The sequence below is a fragment of the Carcharhinus amblyrhynchos genome, chromosome 11, assembly GCF_965287045.1.
Source record: "Carcharhinus amblyrhynchos chromosome 11, sCarAmb.v2.hapA, whole genome shotgun sequence".
NCBI classification, from domain to species: domain Eukaryota; kingdom Metazoa; phylum Chordata; class Chondrichthyes; order Carcharhiniformes; family Carcharhinidae; genus Carcharhinus; species Carcharhinus amblyrhynchos.
In genome coordinates, this window is record NC_137334.1 from 27,759,306 (window position 1) to 27,779,784 (window position 20,479).

Sequence of the window (20,479 nt, forward strand, 5' to 3'; positions counted from 1 at the left end):
CTGATGCCAGAGTGCATAGAGTCACATGAGTGAGATCAATGGCCTGCTAGCGCTTCTGACAGATCAATGATAGAAATGAATCCTGCAGCCCTCTTGTCCTGATGGGCATTGTCTAGGTCAAAACTAATGTAGTTTAAATCCCTGGCATTGAATACATTTGTGATATAATGGATTCATTTGTGTGCAGTTGACTGCAAGATACCACAAAGATCACCTGTTGAGCCCTGGAGTGAATCTGTAGTGTAAAGGTTGAATGCTGCCATAATCGTCATGGCTACAGGGAGCAGGTGCCGCCCTCCACATAGCGCCAGGTCTGAAAGAATTTCACACAGGTGGCGCACTGTAAGATGGAGTCTCCAGCAGCACATGCCTGACAGTTCCATGTATGACACTCAAGTCCTGTAAACCTCCAGGCTCCTTTATCTTCAAGTTCCCTGTTCGACCTGAACTGCAAATGGCCCTTGAGCATGTCCTACAGCCTCCTGGCATCCTGGTTTGTGTTCTTCCTGCATACGGCCTCTCATAGTTGCTAGAGTTTGTGCTCTGGTGATCTCTGCAAGGGTGGAGATGGAGAGAGAGACAGTCAGGTTGATACTTCAGCTGGTTGCCTCTTGTCCTCCTGGTTCTGGAAACAGTCATTCCTATACCTTATCTGGTGGCCAGTGCTCACTCACATGTCACAGGTCTGTTGCCCTTCCAGTCACATTGCTTGACCAGTCTCAATCAATGCCCTCACCCCTTCAAAGTCAACTATGGCCTCCCAACTGGTTGTTCCTCCCTTAATATGTACGTCAAGGGCTTCTGACAAGCTGTTTCAATGGTTGCCCATTCGTCATGGGCAGGGTCAACTAGACGTCAATGTATACATTGAGGACTATTGTATCCGTTATGGCAGGTGCTGAATTCCAGCTATTATAATCGCACAGTGCTTCTTGATCCCCTGCACCCACCCTTTAATCCTTGATAGATGAGTTTTCACCCCTCTCCTGGGAAGCTGACATTGCTGAGGCTTAACTAATGAAGGGAATTGCTTGATAGAGCAGACGCAGCACAGTTTCATTAAAGGGAAGTCGTGTCTCACAAATTTACTGGAGTTCTATGAGGATGTGTCTAGGGCGGTGGATAGAGGAGAGCCGGTGGATGTGGTCTTTCTAGATTTTCAGAAGGCGTTTGACAAAGTACCTCACAAGAGGTTATTGCAGAAGGTCGAGGGACATGGAGTTGGGGATAGGGTGTTAGCGTGGATAGAGGATTGGTTGTCAAATAGGAGGCAGAGAGTGGGGGTCAACGGGTGCTATTCAGATTGGCGGATGGTGACTAGTGGAGTGCCCCAGGGGTCGGTGCTGGGGCCTCAGCTTTTTACCATTTATATAGATGATCTGGAGGAGGGAACCGAGTGTAGGGTGTCGAAATTTGCTGATGACACCAAGATTGGGGGAACGGCAAATTGTGCGGAGTGTGTGGAGAGTCTGCAGAAGGATCTAGATAGGCTGGGCGAATGGGCCAGGAAATGGCAAATGGAATTTAATGTTGGCAAGTGTGAGGTGGTCCACTTTGGTAGGAATAATGGTAGGAAGGACTATTACTTACGGGGCGAAAAACTGCAGCAGGCGACGGTGCAGAGGGACCTCGGGGTCCTTGTGCATGAGTCGCAAAAACCCAGCTTGCAGGTGCAGCAGGTGGTCAGGAAGGCGAATGGGATGCTGGCCTTCATAGCGAGGGGGATTGAATATAAAAGTAGGGAGGCCTTGCTGCGGCTGTATAGGGCATTGGTGAGGCCACAGCTGGAGTACTGTGTGCAGTTTTGGGCGCCGCACCTGCGCAAAGATATTTTGGCCTTGGAGGGAGTGCAGAGGAGGTTTACTAGGCTGATACCGGAGTTGAGGGGGTTGAGCTATGAGCAGAGGCTGAATAAACTAGGCTTGTACTCGTTAGAGTTTAGAAGAATGAGGGGAGATCTCATTGAGACGTATAAAATGATGAATGGGATGGATAGGATAGAGGTGGAGAGACTCTTCCCGCTCAAAAAAGACAGTAGGACTAGGGGGCACAGCCTCAAGATAAATGGGGGGGGCGGTTTAGAACGGAGTTGAGGAGGAACTTCTTCACTCAAAGGGTGGTGAATCTCTGGAATTCTCTGCCTGTTGAAGTGGTGGAGGCTACCTCGCTAAATATTTTTAAGACGCGGGTTGATGGGTTTTTGATAAGAGAGGGGATTGAGGGTTATGGGGAGAGGGCGGGAAAGTGGAGCTGAGCCACGACAGATCAGCCATGATCTTATTGAATGGCGGGGCAGGCTCGAAGGGCTAGATGGCCTACTCCTGCTCCTATTTCTTATGTTCTTATGGCCAATTAATTTGTTGAGCATGACTCTTAGGAATGTTAGAGGGCACAGTTACTTTCTGAAGCCGAGATAGGCAACATTAATAGACACCATTCATAGTCAGGTTGTGTCATCCTGAGATCTCGTTGCTGCCATGCCTTTGCATTTAAGACTCCCGAGCGGCTACTGCATAATCTCTGAATGCTTTAACACCGTTCCCGCACCTCTATCCTGTCTTCTGTGCATGGAGCCCATGTGCACTGCTCTAAGAAAATTGCATTAATGATCATTTGAGTGCTAAATCTGCAAGTGTATGATTTAGCACTTCATGCAAAGTCCAAATTATGAAGATAGGCAATTAGGACTAAAACAGTGTGTCAGAACCAGAATTTCAAACAGACCTGTCTCAATTAACACAGCACCTATTTAGTACCTTTTTTTACCCTTTTCATTCTTCTAAACTCCTGAAAATTGAGACCCAATTTACTCAAACTCTCATCAAAGGATAACTCTCTTATCTTAAAGACAAATTCTTTGCTCTAATGCTTTGAATGTAAATATATTTTTTAAATATGGCGCTGGAGAACATGAAATACTGCACCTAGCAAGCTGGTGTCTTATGTGAGTCGTGAGACCTGAACAATTATATGCCAGGCAGAAGAAAATGCTGAACACTTTCAATGTCTCAGATGTATCCTTGGCACATCTCTGAGGTCCTGAAGCATGCTAATTCCATCAATATACATTCATTGCTAAACCAATGATGTTAGTGCTGGCTTGGCCACATTCATTGGATAGGTGATGGCCATCAACCCAAAGATTTTCTGTACACTGCCCAGACCACAAGGAGGTTACAACCTTTTGAGCATCCATATTTCTGCTACAAGGTCACCTGCAAATCAGATCTGAAGATGGCAGACAAGCTCAGCAGTGGGAGACCGTCACCGACAGCTGTGGCCTCTGGAGGCTTAATATTTGGAAGGGCTTTGGAAGACATAAAAAGAAACAGAAAGCTCAACTGGCCTAAAGAAAACAGCAACAAATCACACACCTTCTGAACCCACTGTCATACTCTGCAGCAAATACTGCACAGATTGCCAAGCCAGAGTAGGGCTCCTGAGCCGCATCAGATGATGCTTAACACAGAATTGACAACAATGGAGCAAACCATTGTCTTATGAGACTGACAATGAAATATGGAGATCAAAACTGCATATAATACCCCAATGTGATCTCGCCAAACCACCGTGCAAATCATAGAATCCTTACAGTGCAGAAAGAAGGTCATTCAGCCCATCAAGTCTGCACTGACTCTCTTGCCAAGGCCCTCACCTCTACTTTATCCTCATAATCTCACACATTTTTATTACAGTTAATCCATCTAATTTACACATCTTGGGACACCAAGGGGCAATTATTATGGCCAATCCATCTAATCTGCACATCTTTGGACTGCAGAAGGAAACCAGAGCATCTGAAGGAAATCCATGTAGATGTGGGGATAATGTACAAACTCCATATAGACAGACACCCAAGACTGGAATTGAACCCAGGCTCCTGGCACTGTGAAACAGCAGTGCTAACCACTGTGCCACCATGCAATTGTGGCAAGACTTCTTTTTTATTGTACACCAATTCCCTTGCAATAAAGGCTAATGTGTAATTTGACTTCCTAATTGCTTGATGTACCTGCATTCTAGCTCTTTGTACAAGTAGATCTTCTGAACATCAACATTTACAAGTTTCAGGCATTTTTTAAAAAATTCCACTTTACCATTTTTACTATCGATGTGAATAACCTCACATTTCCTCACATTATAAACCCTCTGAACATCAGGTTTGTCCCACACCCAATCCAAAACCATGTTTTGGGGAGGACACAAAGCAAATGCCAGAATTGTTGGAGAATGCAAGATTTAGTGAGAGGGAAGAACTGAGAGAGGTCAATATTAGTCACGAAATGGTGCTGGGAAAATTGATGGCGTTGAAGGTGGATATATCTGCAGGGCCTGATAATCTACATCCCAGATTATTAGGAAGTGGCTCTAGAAATAATGGATGCATTGATGATTATCTTCAAGGATACTATAGACTCTGGAACAATCTGTGCAGATTGGAGGGTAGCTAATATCACTTCAATATTCAAAAAGGGAGGTAGAAAGGAAACAGGGAATTATAGACCAGTAAGTTTAATATAGGTAGTGGGGACAATTCTCGAATCCATTATTAAAGACTATATGGCAGAGCATTTAGAAAGCAGATCAGACAGAGTCAGCATGGATTTATGAAGGGGAAATCATGCTTGACAAATCTGTTGGAATTCTTTGAAGAGGTAATTAGTAGAGTTGACAAGGGGGAAACCAGTTGATGTGGTATATTTGGACTTTCAGAAAGTGTTTGACAAGTCCCACACAAGAGGTTATCGTGCAAGATTAAAGCTCATGGGATTAGGGAAAATGCATTGAGATGGATAGAAAACTGGTTGGCAGAGAAGAAACAAAGAATAGGAATTAATGGGTGCTTTTCAAATTGGCATGCAGTGACTAGTGGGGTGCCACAGGGATCAGTGTTAGAACCCCAGCTATTCACAATATATAATGATTTGGATGACAGAACAAAATATAACATCTCAAAGTTTACAGATGATACCAAGTTGGGTGGTAGGGTAAACTGTGACGCAGATGCAGAGATCCTTCAGAATGATCCGGACAGGTTGGGTGAATGGGCACATCAATTGTAGATGCAGTATAATGTTGATAAATGTGAGGCTATTGACTTTGGAAGCAAAAACAAGAAGGCTGAATGGCTGTAAATTGGGAAAGGGGAGTGTACAGCGGAATCTGGATGTCAGTTACTGAAGGTGCAGCAGATAGTAAAGAGGGCAAATGGCATGCTGGCCTTCATTGTGAGAGATTTTGAGTACAGAGCAGGGATATGTTGTTGCAATTATACAGGACCTTGGTAAGGCCACACGTAGAGTATTGTGTGCAGTTTTGGTCTCCTTTTCTGAGGAAGGATGTTCTTGCTCTTAAGGGCATGCAGTGAAGGTTTACCAGGCTGATTCCAGGGATGGCAGGACTGAAGTATCAGGAGAGATTGACAAGGTTAGGATTGTTTTCGCTGGAGTTCAGACGAATGAGAGGGAGATCTCATAGAGACTTATAAAATTCTAACAGGACGAGACAGGGAAGATGCAGAGAGGATATTCCCGATGATAGGGAAGTCCGGAACCAGGGGCCACAATCTGAGGATTCAGGGTAGACCATTTAGGACAGAGGTGAGGAGACATTTTTTCATTCAAAGAGTGCTGAGCCTGTGGAATTCATTACCATAGGAAGGAGTTGATGCCAAAACATTGACTGTATTCAAGAGGTGGCTGGATATAGCACTTGGGGTGAATGGGATCAAAGATTATGGGGAGAAAGCAGGATTAGGCTATTGAATTGCATGATCAGCCATGATCGTAATAAATGGTGGAAAAGGCTCAAAGGGCCAAATGGCCTCCTGCTGCTCCTATCTTCTATGTTTCTATGGCTGATTATCCAACTCAATAGTCATATTCCACCTTCCCCACAAGTGCTATATCTAACTACTTCTTAATAACAAAAATGTTTTGGTCTCAATTACTTTCTGTGGCAGCGAATACCACAGCTGACCACTCTCTGGGTGGAAGAAATTTTTCCTCATCTCTGAACTAAACGCCTGTATCCTCAGACTGTGACCCCTGGTTCTGGGCATCATCACCATAGGAAACATCCATCTTGCATCTACCTTGTCTAGTCCTGTTAGAACTTTACAGGTTTCTATGAGATTCTCCCCTCAGTCTTCTGAAAACAATCCCAACTGACTCAATCTCTCCTCATAAGTCAGTCCTGCCATCCCAGTAATCAGTCTGGTAAGCCTTCTGGGGTGGCATGTTGGCACAGTGCTAGGGACCTGGGTTCAATTTGGCCTCGGGTGACTATATGTGTGGAGTTTGCACGTTCTCCCCGTGTCTGTGTAGATTTCTTCTGGGTGCTCCATTTTCCTCCCATAGTCCACAGATGTGCGGGTTAGGTTGATTGACCATGCTAAATTTCCACTCAGTGTCCAGGGGATTGGGAGGGTTATGGGGATTGGACCTGGGTGGGATTGTTGTCAGTGCATGCTTGATTAAGCAAATGGCCTCCTTCTGCACTGTAGATTCTATGATTCTCCGCACTCCCTCTAGAGCAAGAACATCCGTGGCATGGTAGCACGGTGCATGGGACATGGGTTAATTACAGCCTTGGGTGATTTTTTTGGAGTTTGCAAGTGTCTGCATGGGTTTCCCCAGACCACGGTGCTCTGGTGTCCTCTCACAGTCCAAAGATGTGCAGGTGAGATGGATTGGCTATGCTAAATTGTCCCTTAATATCCCAAGATATATTAGATTGGAGGATTAGTGGGATAAACACATGGAGTCATGGTAGTAAGGTGGGCATGAACCTTGGTAGGATTCTTTGTCAGAGGTGAGTCAGTGCAGACTTGATGGGTTAAATGGCCCCCTTTTGCACTGCAGGGAATCCATGATCCTTCTTCCGATGAGGAAACCAAAACGGTACACAATATTATTGGTGCGACCTCAACAAGGCCATGTATAATTGCATCAAGACATCCCTCTCCCATACTCAAATCCTCTCACCATGAAGGCCAACATACCATTTGCCTTTTTTCACCGCCTGCTGAACCTGCATATTTACCTTCACTGACTGGTGTATGAGAATATCCCAGTTTTGTTGCACATTCTCCTAACCTAATTTTTAGCCATGCAGATAGCAATCTGCCTCCCTGGTTTGCTACCAAAGTTGATAACCTCACATTTATCTAAATCATACTTCCTCTGCCAATCATTTGCCCATTCACTCAACTTGTCCAAATAAAGTCCTTGAGGACTTGGAAACAGTTGGAAACAGGCCCTTCGGCCCAACTTGTCCATGCCACGCTTTTTTTAAAACCCCTAAGCTAGTCCCAATTTGCCTGCATTTAGCCCTTATCCTTCTATGCCCATCTTAGCCATGTAACTATCTAAACACTTTCTAAAATACAAAATCGTACCCGCCTCTATTACTACCTCTGGCAGCTTGTTCCAGACACTAACCACCCTCTGTGTGAAAAAAATTGCCCCTCTGGACACCTTTGTATCTCTTCCCTCTCACCTTAAACCCATGCCTTCTAGTTTTAGACTCCCCTACCTTTGGGAAAAGATACTGACTTTATAGCTATGCTCCTCATTATTTTATAGACCTCTATAAGGTCACCCCTCAGCCTCTACACTGCAAAGAAAAAAGCCCCAGTCTATCAAGCCTCTCATTATAACTCAAATCATCAAGTCCCAGTAGCAACCTAGTAAATCTTCTTTGCACTTTTTCTAGTTTAATAATATCATACTGAAGAATCTCTGCATTCACCTCACAGCTCACCCTCCCACCCAGCTTTGTTTCACATGCAAATTTGGAGATATTACATATAGTTTCCTCAACCAAAACATGTGAATAACTAGGGTTCCATCACTGATTTCTGCGATACCTCACTAGTCACTGCCTGCCATTTAGAAAAAAACCTGTTTATTCCTACTCTTTGCTGCATGTTTGTCAACCAGTTTCTATCTATCTCAATATACTACCCTCAATGCCACATGCCTTAATTTTACACTTCAGTCTATTTTGTGGCACTTTGTTGAAAGCCTTCCAAAAGTCTAAACAAACCACATACATTCGCTCCTCTTTAAGGGACCAGGTCAGAAACTCCAAGGTATGTTGTGAAGTTAGCCTCAACCCTAATTTTTCCTTTTGACATTAGGTGTTTTGTTCCAGGTATGATTCAATCGACTCACTAGAAAGCTTTTATTAAACAAACTTTATTTTTAACAACATAGTTTAAAATATGAAAAAAAAATTAGCATAACTTTTACCAATTGGAAACACTTAAGTATGGCAAGGTGTAGTTCTTAACAACTAGCAATCTCTATAGTTCCAAGTAAGCAGCACCTTATAGACATAAATTCCTTCTTCCAAACCAGTTCGTACTAAAAATAGATATGCTCGTGTAGATGCTAGATTTACAGCCTTTTGACACCTCTGGCTGGAGATCTAGAGTGACTCTCATACATACAACCACCTCCAGAGAAAGATCCATTCCCAAACAGCAGACTCTCAAAGAATGAGACTTATTTCCTGGTAGAATTCAGTCTCCAACTCAAGTGAGAGAAAAAGAGGCACTGCTCTCTAACAATACCAAGCAGCATCTAAGGTTGATTTTTTTGTGTGAACTTAGCTCCACTCAGTCACACGATTTTCTGCCCATCAACCTAATCAAGTTTTACTCTGCAAAAACCCTGGGGAAAACACTAAAAATACCAGAACAGCATTAGTCCAGATTAAAAAAAACATTCTAGCAATTAGGAACAATTATGCTGCTGCATTAAAAATACAGGGTTGCCAGATATAGACCCAGTTGTATCAATTAGAATAGTCTGTTTAAAAAAAATCCTGCACGATATACATTACTAAAATACATTTCTTAAAGGCACTGTTTCATCTAACCCCTAATCAACTCTACGAGATACATCCTCAAAGAATTCCAATAGATTTGTGAAGCATGATTTTCCTTTCATAAATCCATGCTGATTCTATCCAATCCTGCCACTGTTTTCCATTGCTTATGGAACGACCAGCCGTTAAGAACACAATAAGAACTAGGAGCAGGAGTAGCCAATTCAGCCCTTGAGCCTGCTCCACACTCAGTACAATCATGGCTGATATCATCTTGGCCTCACTGCCATCTTCCTGCCCACTCCCTAAATCCTTCATCCCACTACTAATTAAATATGATCCATCTCCTTAAATTTGTTCAGAGTTCCTGCATCCACTGCACTCTGAGATAGAGAATCCCAGATTCATGACTCTTTGAGTAAACTAATTCCTCCTCATTTTTGTTTTAAATCTAGCCTAAAACTATGGCCTCTCGTTTCAGAATATCCAACAAGAGGGAACATCTGTTCTATGTCTACCCTGTCAATCTCCTTTTGCACATCCTTTTAGATCTCCTTTTATTCTTCTAAACTCCAGTAAGTCTAGGCCCAAACTGCTCAATCTCTCTTTATAAGATTAGTCAAAATAAATCAAACACAGAATTGGACACTATGGAGGGTGAAAATTTCAAGAATCCAAATTGGCTCCAGATGGACAATATGAACAAATAATTACATTATCATACTCTATTGGAGCAATTGCAGATGAAATTATAGCAAGACAAGGATTATAGCAAGATAATAATTCTATTGGGAAAAGAAAATTAATTGGAGTAATAAATACATTGAGCTGTGGCCATATATGTGTTGCTAGCCCAATGGAGCTCATGATTTAAAAAGAGCGGCATGGTGGTTAGCACTGCTGCCTCACAGCACCAGGGACTCAAGTTCTATTCCGGCCTCGGTGGAGTTTGCACATTTTCCCTCTGTTTGCGTGGGCTTCCTCTCGGTGCTCCAGTTTCCATCCACAGTCCCACAGATGTGCAGGTTAAGTTGATTGGCCATGCTAAATTTTCCCTTAGTGTCAAGGGGATTAGCAGATTAAATAAGTGGGGTTACAGGGATAGGGTCGGGATGGGATTGTTGTTGGTCCACAGTTGAAGGGCCAAATGGCCTTCCCCTGCATTACAGGGATTCTGTGCTTCTATGACATAGGAACAGAAGTGGGCTATTTTGTCCATTGAGTCTGCTCCACCATTCAATGCGATCATGACAGACCTGACATAATCCTCAGCTCCACTTTCCTGCCTTATCCCCAAAATGCTTGATTCCCTTACTGTTTAAGAATCTCTTTATCTCAGCCTCAACAAATGTAATGATCCAGCCTCTACTGCTCTCCGCCGTAAAGAATTTCAAAGAATCACTACCCTCTGAGAAAGGAAATTCCTCTTCATCTCTGTCTTAAATACATGACCCCTTCCTCTGAGAGTATGCCCTCCGGATCTGGACTCTTCCAGAAGAAGAAACATCTTCTCAGTACCTACCCTGTCAAGCCCTCCAAGAATCCTATATGTCTCAATAAGGTCGCCTCTCATTCTTCTAAACTTCAATGAATACAGGCTCAACTGACTTAACCTTTCTCCATAAAAAAAACCTTCCACACCCAGGATCAACTAAGTGAACCTTCTCTGGACTACTTCCAATGCCAGTATATCTTTCCTTTAGTGTCAAGGGAATTAACAGGGTAAATAAGTGAGGTTACAGGGATAGGGCCAGGATGGGACTGTTGATAAATTGTTGATGGGATTGTTGTCAGATTGTTGATAAAGGGACCAAAACTACCCACAGTATCCCAGGTCTAACTAGTGCCTTTTAGCAAGACTCCCCTATTTTTATAATCTATTCCCTTTGAAATAAAGGCCAACATTCTATTTACCTTCCCAATTACCTGCTGAAATTGCATGCAAGCTTTTTGCGATTATTGCATAAAGATCCCCAAATCTCACTGAGCTGCAGCTTTTTTGTCTTTCTCCATTTAAATAATATTCAGCACTTTTATCTTTCCTACTAAAGTGCATAACTTCACATTTTTCTACATTCCATCTGCCAAATTTTTGCCCACTCACCTACCCTGTCTATGTCCCTCTGTAGACACTTTGTGTCATCCTCACCACTTCTCACCTGCTGTTGTGTGCATTCACTTCTCTCATCTAAGTCATTAATACATATTGTAAATAATTGTGGCCCCAGCACGAATCCCTGTCGTACTTTATTAGTTACAAGTTGCATCCAGAAAATGCCTCCCTTGTCCTAATTCTCTGTTTGGCTCTCACTTAGCCAAAACTCTATCCATGCTAACATATTACTTCCAACACATGGACTTTTATCTTAATAAGTAGCCTTTTGTGCAGTACCTCATCAAATGCTTTTTTGAAATCCAAGTATATTACATCTATTGTTTCTCCTTCATTATCTTGCTCATTATCACCTCAAAGAATTCTAATAAATTTGTCAGGCATGATTTCCCCTTCATTAAGGCTTTGATTATATTCAATAAGGCTAAGATTATATTATGCATTTCTATATGCTCTGTTGTCACATCCTTTCTAATGCACTGTATAACATTTTTCCATTGCCTGAGGTTAAGCTAACTGACTGACAGTTGTTGTTTTTATCTCCCTCCTTTTTTGGATAAAGGTGTTAAATTGGCAGTTTTCCAATCCTCTGGGACTTTTCCAGAATATAAAAGGATTCTTGAAACATTACAGCATCAACTTTTTCTCTAGCTACTTTAATATCCTGGGATGCAACCCATTAGGTCCAGTGGACTTAGCGACCTTTAGCTTCATTAGTTTCCCTAGTACTTTTCTCCTCATAATTATTATTGTATTTATCCCCCTCACCCCTGCCTCTCAATTACTTAATATTTTTGGAATATTATTAGTGTCTTCCACTGTGAAAACTGACGCAAAGCACCTATTTAACTCCTCTGCCATTTCCTTGTTCCCCATTATTATTTCCCCAGTCTCATTCTCAAGGGGCCGATGTTCTCTTTGGCCTCTCTCTTCCTTTTCACATATTTAAAGAAGTTCTTGCTGTTTATCTTCTCCCATTTTATTTTTTGTCATCTCTTGTTGGTTTTTAAAATGTTCCTCTGGCTCACCATTAATCTTTGCCACATTATATGCTTTTTTCTTTCAGTTTAATACTATCCTTCACTTCCTTGATTAGCCATGATTGATTTATCCCCTTCCTAGAATCCTTCTTCCTAGCTGGGATACATCCTTGTTGCGGGTCATGAATTATTTTCAGAAACGTCTGCACTGCTGGTCAACTGTCCTTCCTGTTAAACACCTTTCCCAGACAACTACAGTCAACTCGGTTCTCATTCCTTTATAATTACCCATATTTAAATGTAAAACAGTTGTTTCTACCCAAGTTTATCACTCTCAAATTGAATTCCATCATATTATGGACATTGCTTCCTAGGGAATCTCTTACTCAGATTGTTTATTAAGCCTGCCTTCTTGTTGAAGAAGTGCAGGGGAGGTATGCCCTGTGTCTTGGTCAATATTCATCAATCAAAACTACAAGAACAAATTTGGGTGGTATGGTAGCACAGTGATTGGCACTGCTGCTTCATAGCTCCGGGGACCTGGGTTCGATTCCCAGCTTAGGCCACTGTCTGTGTGGAGTTTGCACATTCTCCTCGTGTCTGCGTGGGTTTCCTCCGGGTGCTCTGGTTTCCTCCCACAGTCCAAAGATGTGTGGGTTAGGTTGATTGGCTATGCTAAAATTGCCCATTGTGTCCTGAGATGCATAGGTTAGAGGGATTAGTGGGTAAATATGTAGGGGTATGGGGATAGTGCCTGAGTGGGATTGTGGTTGGTGCAGACTCCATGGGCTGTAGGATTCTATTATCTGGTCATTACTACATTGCTATTTGTGGGTGCCTGCTGGGTGCACATTGGCTGTCACATTTCCTACAATGGTGAATACACTTCAAAAGTACCTCACTGGTTGTAAAGCTTTTACATGTCCAGCGGTCATCAAAGGCACTATATAAGCAAGTATTTCTTTTGAAGGACCACATGCTGTTAGATGATTAAAACACATGCTCAAAACTCCAAGCATACATTAAACGAGAATTGACAACACCAAAATCGCCTGACCTACTAATCAGTATAAGTTTTCAGCCTTGTAAAGGCCAGAAATTATATTGAAATGTCTGATTGCTTTAACCATGATGTGGGTATGCCGGCGTTGGACTGGCGTAAACACAGTAAAAAGTCTGACAACACCAGGTTTTAGTCCAACCTATTTATTTGATAATATACTCATATTATATTATCAAATAAATAGTATATTATCAAATAAATAGGTTGGACTAAAACCTGGTGTTGTCAGGCTTTTTACTGCTTTAACCAGGGCAGACCTTACCAACATGGCAGGCAGGAGAGAAGATCGTGCCCTTCCGGCGACCTGCCGTCGATGACGTTGGTACGCTGCCGTGTGAAGTCAACCTAACTTGATAGCTGAAAGTGCGTGTTCTCGTCTCCCGATTTGATAAGGCGGGGGGGGGGGGGGGGCCTCTGAGCTGATTGACAGCATCTGTCCCCAATCAGATGACGGTTCCTCAGACCGGGCGGCAGCAGGTTAGGTGACACCTGCTCAGTGACGAGCGCGACGATGGCTGGCGGTCGGAAGAGGTGGCTGTCTGCGATATTTCAGAGCTTTTTATTGACTTTAGTGAGTCTCGGAATATGGGACGTGTTGTTCGTGTATGAAGAAAACAAGTGTAGCATGACCTACATGTTCGAGTACCCACAATATATAGTAAGTGGCTGCAGCCCCAACAGGTGAATGGAAGAGCCTGGAGTCTTCTAATGTGTGCAGAGCATAAACCTGCTACTAATTCTCTGCCTGACGGTGCAACAGGCCATTGGGGTCCAGTTTATACAAGTTTGCTCTGTACCAAGTATTTTGCCAAGGCTTTTGTTATCTTGCTGGGATTTTGAGAGACTGGAATCCAATAAACTTTCTAGTTTAATAGTTTTATTTTGGAGAGTTTATAAATTCAGTGTTACCTTTGTCTCGTTTCTGATTAGCACCTAACCACTTTTTCTGTTATTATTCACTGTCATTAAACTCGTTGACATTTATAGCGTAGAAGGAGGCAGTTTGGGTCATTGTGCTGGTTTGGCTTCCACTTATTTTCTCTTTACTATATTTGTTTAAATCTATTTTCTAAACGCTACTGTGATTTCTTTTTACACCGTTGTTGTATGGTTTCCCCTCCCGACTGCCCGTCATTTAAGCAATAAAAATATTTTTGTTTTTTGTTAGATTTGTGGTGTTTGGGTATCCTTGTCACAAATGCTCCTGAATTTTCAACACTTTCGCTAAGTATCATCTTAGCCATTTATCCAATGAAATGTGCCCTATTTTCTGTTCGGTTTTGTCTACAATGAAAGCCACTCGTTCCTACTGTTTTAGTGAACTTCCATGTTTTCACCCCAACCCCAACCCCAACCCCAACCCTCTGGTCTAATCAATTATTTATGTAGATTTTTTACATTTGTATTCTGGCTTTCTATCATCACCTCAATGGTAATTAGGGATGAGCAATTTATGCTGACCTAGCCACATCCTTTGACTTGCATAAAAAAATCTCGGATCAGCTTACTGCGTTTTTGTAGAAAAAGATATATATAGTACCGTTCAGAATTGAAGGCTGCCAAAAGTGCTACACAATCAAGCGTTTTACATTGGACACTTGTTTAGGCAGGATTGCAGCTTATTTGTGACGGTAAACTCCTACAAACAGCAATATGACAATGACCAGTTAATCTGTTTTCAAAGTGTTGATTAAGAGACTAATATTCACTCAGGTATCAGGGATAATTTCCTTGTTGCTCTTCAGAATATTTTAATGGGGTCTTTTGTGTCGACTTTAAAGATGCTTTATTGGAACCAATAATTCTTTGATGAATTTGCCTTATTTTGTTAAGCTCAAAACTACGTAATGATGTGACCACAACTTGAGTTCTGATCATTGCTGCTGATGAATATTAAGAAATAATATCTTCAAATGGTAGGTTAAGAAAATAGCCTAGTTTATAAGTCAGACTTTTAATGTTGTACTATTTTTATTTTCAAGTGACCATTCAAGTAAGATCTGTCAGAGTTAATGGTTCAATCTCCATACCAGCTGTAATATTTTTTTGAGGCCTATTTCCCTGACCCATGCTTGATGTGTAGAGTTGCCCCACAAGTTATATAACCAATAATCTGTCTTCAGGAGAGAGATGTCTATGATCTGTCGTTGACTATAGCTAATTACCTACTCGTCAAAACTATCCCAGCCCTAAATTGAAGTCTATTTTATCCATTTTCCTCCACCAAAACCAAAAAAAGGTCTTTGAGTCAACATTCCTGACCTATTTCTCCTGGAGTAGCAGAAGCCTTTACATTTTCCTTTTTAACAATATAAGATAATGGGTATCCATGTATATGCTGCAAGACAAATGAACTTTATTGGAAAAAAACAATTTCAGTATTCTGTAGAACTGAGAAGATTAATGGTGTTCAAAATGTTAAAGATTTGAGATGGAAAACCAAAAGAGAAAATGCTGGAAAATCTCAACAGTTCTGAGGTTTCACCAGACCTGCTGAGATTTTCCAGCATTTTCTCTTTTGGTTTTGGATTTCAGCATCTGCAGTAATTTGCTTTTATTTGAGATGGGAAGACTGTTTATTTCCATTGAGTACAAATTGGTAATGAGGCTTAAATTTAGGAGTAGCATCAAAATGGGGGAATTTGGGAAATTTTATTGGTGACGAATATTGAAGCTAAGTGAGTTATTACCTTTGAGAGGAAATATAACACACGTTTGAAGGAGGAGGGAAAAGGAGTTGGGGTTCACACAGCTAATGTATAGTTGGCAATGGGTCCATTTGTGCATGTGCTTTTAAAGCTTAACTTTACTGTTGGTTTTCATAATTGAAGTGGTTGTGTTCCTTTGTTGTTTCTCAACGTATATTCACGTCATCTGAACTTAAGGTGAAATGTGGCAGTGGAAGCAGGATCTGAAATGACTGAGCTTAGTACAGATGATGCAGATACACTCTTGTGTAGTATACTGTTTTTCAAATAGTGCTCATGTTTTTAAAAAATGCCTAGGGGTTTTATTTATGTAGGTTTTGATTTGGCTGAGCCCCTCAGATGTGTTTGAATTTGTATTATAGTAATTCATCAGTTATTTTCAGATTTGATAAATTGAAAATTAAGGACTGGTCTTGGAAAATGAGTGTGAAATACAGACACAGGGTTGATTTAAGAATATAGAGAATCAGGGCAAATAGATTGAAAAATGTAGCTGAGGTTTTGCTGAATGAGCTGTGCTGGGCCATCTATCCTTAATGACTTAGGGACTCAGAAGAAGTGTCATTGCAGTTTGTTTATGGTACCAAGTTTGGGGATATGTAAATTGTTAACTGGATTGCGACATGATGGATTTATAGGGAATTGTCAGATTTATGTCAAATGTTATTTGACACAAATATATGTGCAGTAGTACATTGTGGGGAAAATGAAAGTTAATGCTAAATAACATTCTCAGCAGGGTGGAGGAACTCTCAAGGTGCAGCTCCTTAAATCAGAAAATATGGATGTGAAAAAGGCAAATGAGGTGCTGGATTTACATATAGCATTGAATATAAAATTGTGGAGGGGATTACAAATCTGCAAAAGACAACATCTTATTACAGTTGGAGCACAGTGCAAGATTGTGGTTACCCGTTATTTAAATTTATTGAAAAGCTGCATTTTTAGATGGGGATTAAAAGGTAGTTACTGTGAGGTACTTGGAGAAACTTTCCCTGTTAGGTGGCGCTTAGAAGATTAACGGGAATATAAGTGTTTGAAATATTGAAAATATTTGAGATGGGAAAACTGATTATGTCCATTGATTAGCAGATTGATAATTAGTCGTAAATTTAGGGCTAATGTCAAAATGGGGAGTTGTGAATTTTTAAGTGATAAGTATTGAACCCAAGTGAATAACCATCTTTGCAAGGAAATAATATTTGGAGGGAAAGGAAGTTGGGATTGACACATCCAATCTGCAGTTGATGATTGGCACAAGCACAGTGAACCAATGACATCCTCTGTGCAACAACCATTTGCATTTATTTAAAAAATATTCATAGAATCTGTTCTGTGCAGCGGAGGCCATTTAGCCCATTGAGTCTGCATCGACTCTGGAGCATTTTACTCAGGCCCACTTCCTCTTGCCCTTTCCCTGTACCCCACAGATGGCTAATCCACCTAACTTACATATCTTGGGACACTGGGAGGGGCAATTTAGCACGATCAATCCATCTAATCTGCACATCTTAGGACTGTGGGAGGAAACCCACACAAACATGGGGAGAACATGCAAACTCCACATAGGCAGTCACCCGAGGCCAGGTCCCTGGCAGTGAGGCAAAAGTGCATTTATGCTGCCCGTACAACATCTCAAGTCATTTACAGGAGTATTATCAAACAGTATGACATAGGACCATGTCAGAAGATATTAGGTCCAATGGCCAGAAGCCTGGTCAAAGATAAGAAGGAATGTCTTCAAGGAGTAAAGAGAGTTAGCAAGGCAGAGAGATAGAGGGAGGAAGTTCTGGAGTTCTGGGCCTAAGCAACTGATGGCATGGTCACTAATGGTGGAATGGTTAAAATTAGGGATTCACAAGAAATCATAGTTACAGGAGCACAGATATCTCGGAGGTCACAGAGATAGAGACGACATGGACGGATTTGAAAACAAGGATGAGAATTTTAAGAGTTTTTACCCTAGGAACTAATGTAGATCAGTGGGCACTAGAATGATAGGTGAATGGGATGTGTTTTTGATTCATCTGTTTCAAATAAAGTACTCTTAGTTTGCTTAATTTAAATTTTCTGATGGTTGCACAATAAATTTCCACTTTACTTCCTCATTTCAAACCATTGGATGATTTAAACTTTTAGGATGAATTTTTCATGGTTGGCATGATGGTTAGCACTACTGCCTCACAGCACCAAGAACCTGGGTTCGATACCTGGCTTGGGTCACTGTCCATGTGGAGTTTGCCCAGTAAGAAGCCTCACAACACCACGTTAAAGTCCAACAGGTTTATTTGGTAGCAAATGCCACTAGCTTTCGGAACGCTGCTCCTTCGTCAGGTGAGTGGGAGTTCTGATCACAAACAGGGCATATAAAGACACGAACTCAGTTAACACGAATAATGATTGGAATGCAAGTCTTTACAGCTAATTGAGTCTTAAAGATACACTTCAGTGGTCACAGGTATTTGGCCTCTGATCTTTGGGTGAACATTCTCCAAGGCGGCCTTCATCGACAGACTGGAGGGGCTGATTGTGGACAAGTCCCCAGGACCGGATGGAATGCATCCGAGGGTTCTGAAAGAAATGGCGGAGGTGATAGTGGATGCCTTGGTGGTTATTTTCCAAACGTCGCTGGATTCCGGGGAAGTGCCGGATGATTGGAAAACGGCTAATGTTACGCCGTTGTTTAAGAAGGGTGCCAGGCAAAAGGCGGGGAATTATAGGCCAGTTAGTTTAACGTCTGTGGTAGGTAAAATGTTAGAATCTGTCATTAAGGAGGAAATTGCGAGGCATCTTGAAGGGAATTGCTTGATAGAGCAGACGCAGCACGGTTTCATTAAAGGGAAGTCATGTCTGACAAATTTACTGGAGTTCTATGAGGAGGTGTTTAGGGCGGTGGATAGAGGAGAGCCGGTGGATGTGGTCTTTCTAGATTTTCAGAAGGCGTTTGACAAAGTACCTCACAAGAGGTTATTGCAGAAGGTCGAGGGACATGGAGTTGGGGGTAGGGTGTTAGCGTGGATAGAGGATTGGTTGTCAAATAGGAGGCAGAGAGTGGGGGTCAACAGGTGCTATTCGGATTGGCGGATGGTGACTAGTGGAGTGCCCCAGGGGTCGGTGCTGGGGCCTCAGCTTTTTACCATTTATATAGATGATCTGGAGGAGGGAACCGAGTGTAGGGTGTCGAAATTTGCTGATGACACCAAGATTGGGGGAACGGCAAATTGTGCGGAGGGTGTGGAGAGTCTGCAGAAGGATCTAGATAGGCTGGGCGAATGGGCCAGGAAATGGCAAATGGAATTTAATGTTGGCAAGTGTGAGGTGGTCCACTTTGGTAGGAAGAATGGTAGGAAGGACTATTACTTACGGGGCGAAAAACTGCAGCAGGCGACGGTGCAGAGGGACCTCGGGGTCCTTGTGCATGAGTCGCAAAAACCCAGCTTGCAGGTGCAACAGGTGGTCAGGAAGGCGAATGGGATGCTGGCCTTCATAGCGAGGGGGATTGACTATAAAAGTAGGGAGGTCTTGCTGCAGCTATATAGGGCATTGGTGAGGCCACAACTGGAGTACTGTGTGCATTTTTGGGCGCCGCACCTGCGCAAAGATATTTTGGCCTTGGAGGGAGTGCAGAGGAGGTTTACTAGGCTGATACCGGAGTTGAGGGGGTTGAGCTATGAGGAGAGGCTGAATAAACTAGGCTTGTACTCGTTAGAGTTTAGAAGAATGAGAGGAGATCTCATTGAGACGTATAAAATGATGAATGGGATGGATAGGATAGAGGTGGAAAGACTCTTCCCGCTCAAAAAAGACAGTAGGACTAGGGGGCACAGCCTCAAGATAAAGGGGGGGCGGTTTAGAACGGAGTTGAGGAGGAACTTCTTCACTCAAAGGGTGGTGAATCTCTGGAATTCTCTGCCCGTTGAAGTGGTGGAGGCTGCCTCGCTAAATATTTTTAAGACGCGGGTTGATGGGTTTTTGATAGGAGAGGGGATTAAGGGTTATGGGGAGAGGGCGGGAAAGTGGAACTGAGCAGCGACAGATCAGCCATGATCTTATTGAATGGCGGGGCAGGCTCGAAGGGCTGGATGGCCTACTCCTGCTCCTATTTCTTATGTTCTTATGACACACGACAGTGCAAAGTCGCTGAGCAGAGACTGATAGCCAAGTTCCACACACATGAGGACGGCCTCAACCAGGATCTCGGGTTCATGTCACAGTGTCTGTAACCCCCTCAACTTGCCTAGACTTGCAAAATCTCACTAACTGTCTTGTCTGGAAACAATACACATCCCTTTAACCTGTGCTTAAAGCTCTCTCCACTCACGTTGTCTGTATCTTTAAGACTTGATTAACTGCATTCCAATCATTATTTTGTAAATTGAGTTTGTGGCTTTATATGCCCTGTTTGTGATCAGAACTCCCACTCACCTGATGCAGGGGCAACCAGTGCTCTGAAAGCTAGTGGTGTTTGCTACCAAATAAACTTGCTGGACTTTAACCTGTTGATGTGAGACTTCTTACTATATTTACCCCAGTCCAACGCCAGCATTCTCACATCATGTGTTGGAGTTTGCATATTCTCCTTGTATCTGCGTGGGTTTCCTCCTGGGTATTCCAGTTTCCTCCCATAGTCTGAAAGATGTGCTGGTTAGGTGCATTGTCCTGAACAGGGGCCGGAGCGTGGCAACTAGAGAAATTTCACACTAACTTTGGATTTGGATTTTTTAAAGGTTCAAATGCTTTAGTCGGAGTAGAGAAGGAGGTAAAAAGGGGGGAGGGGTAG

At 42.4% G+C, this 20,479-nt stretch overlaps 1 protein-coding gene across 1 annotated transcript in view; it reads left to right on the forward strand.

The window, feature by feature from the left end:
- Positions 1–13,500: 13,500 nt before the first annotated feature.
- The window catches only part of pgap1 (post-GPI attachment to proteins inositol deacylase 1), a 189,298-nt gene continuing 182,319 nt past the window's right edge, over positions 13,501–20,479 (forward strand). The window contains exon 1 of the mRNA XM_080198351.1: positions 13,501–13,649. Within this exon, the coding sequence (XP_080054477.1) occupies positions 13,503–13,649 (147 nt within the window). The 5' untranslated portion in view covers positions 13,501–13,502. The remainder of the gene's footprint in view (positions 13,650–20,479) is intronic.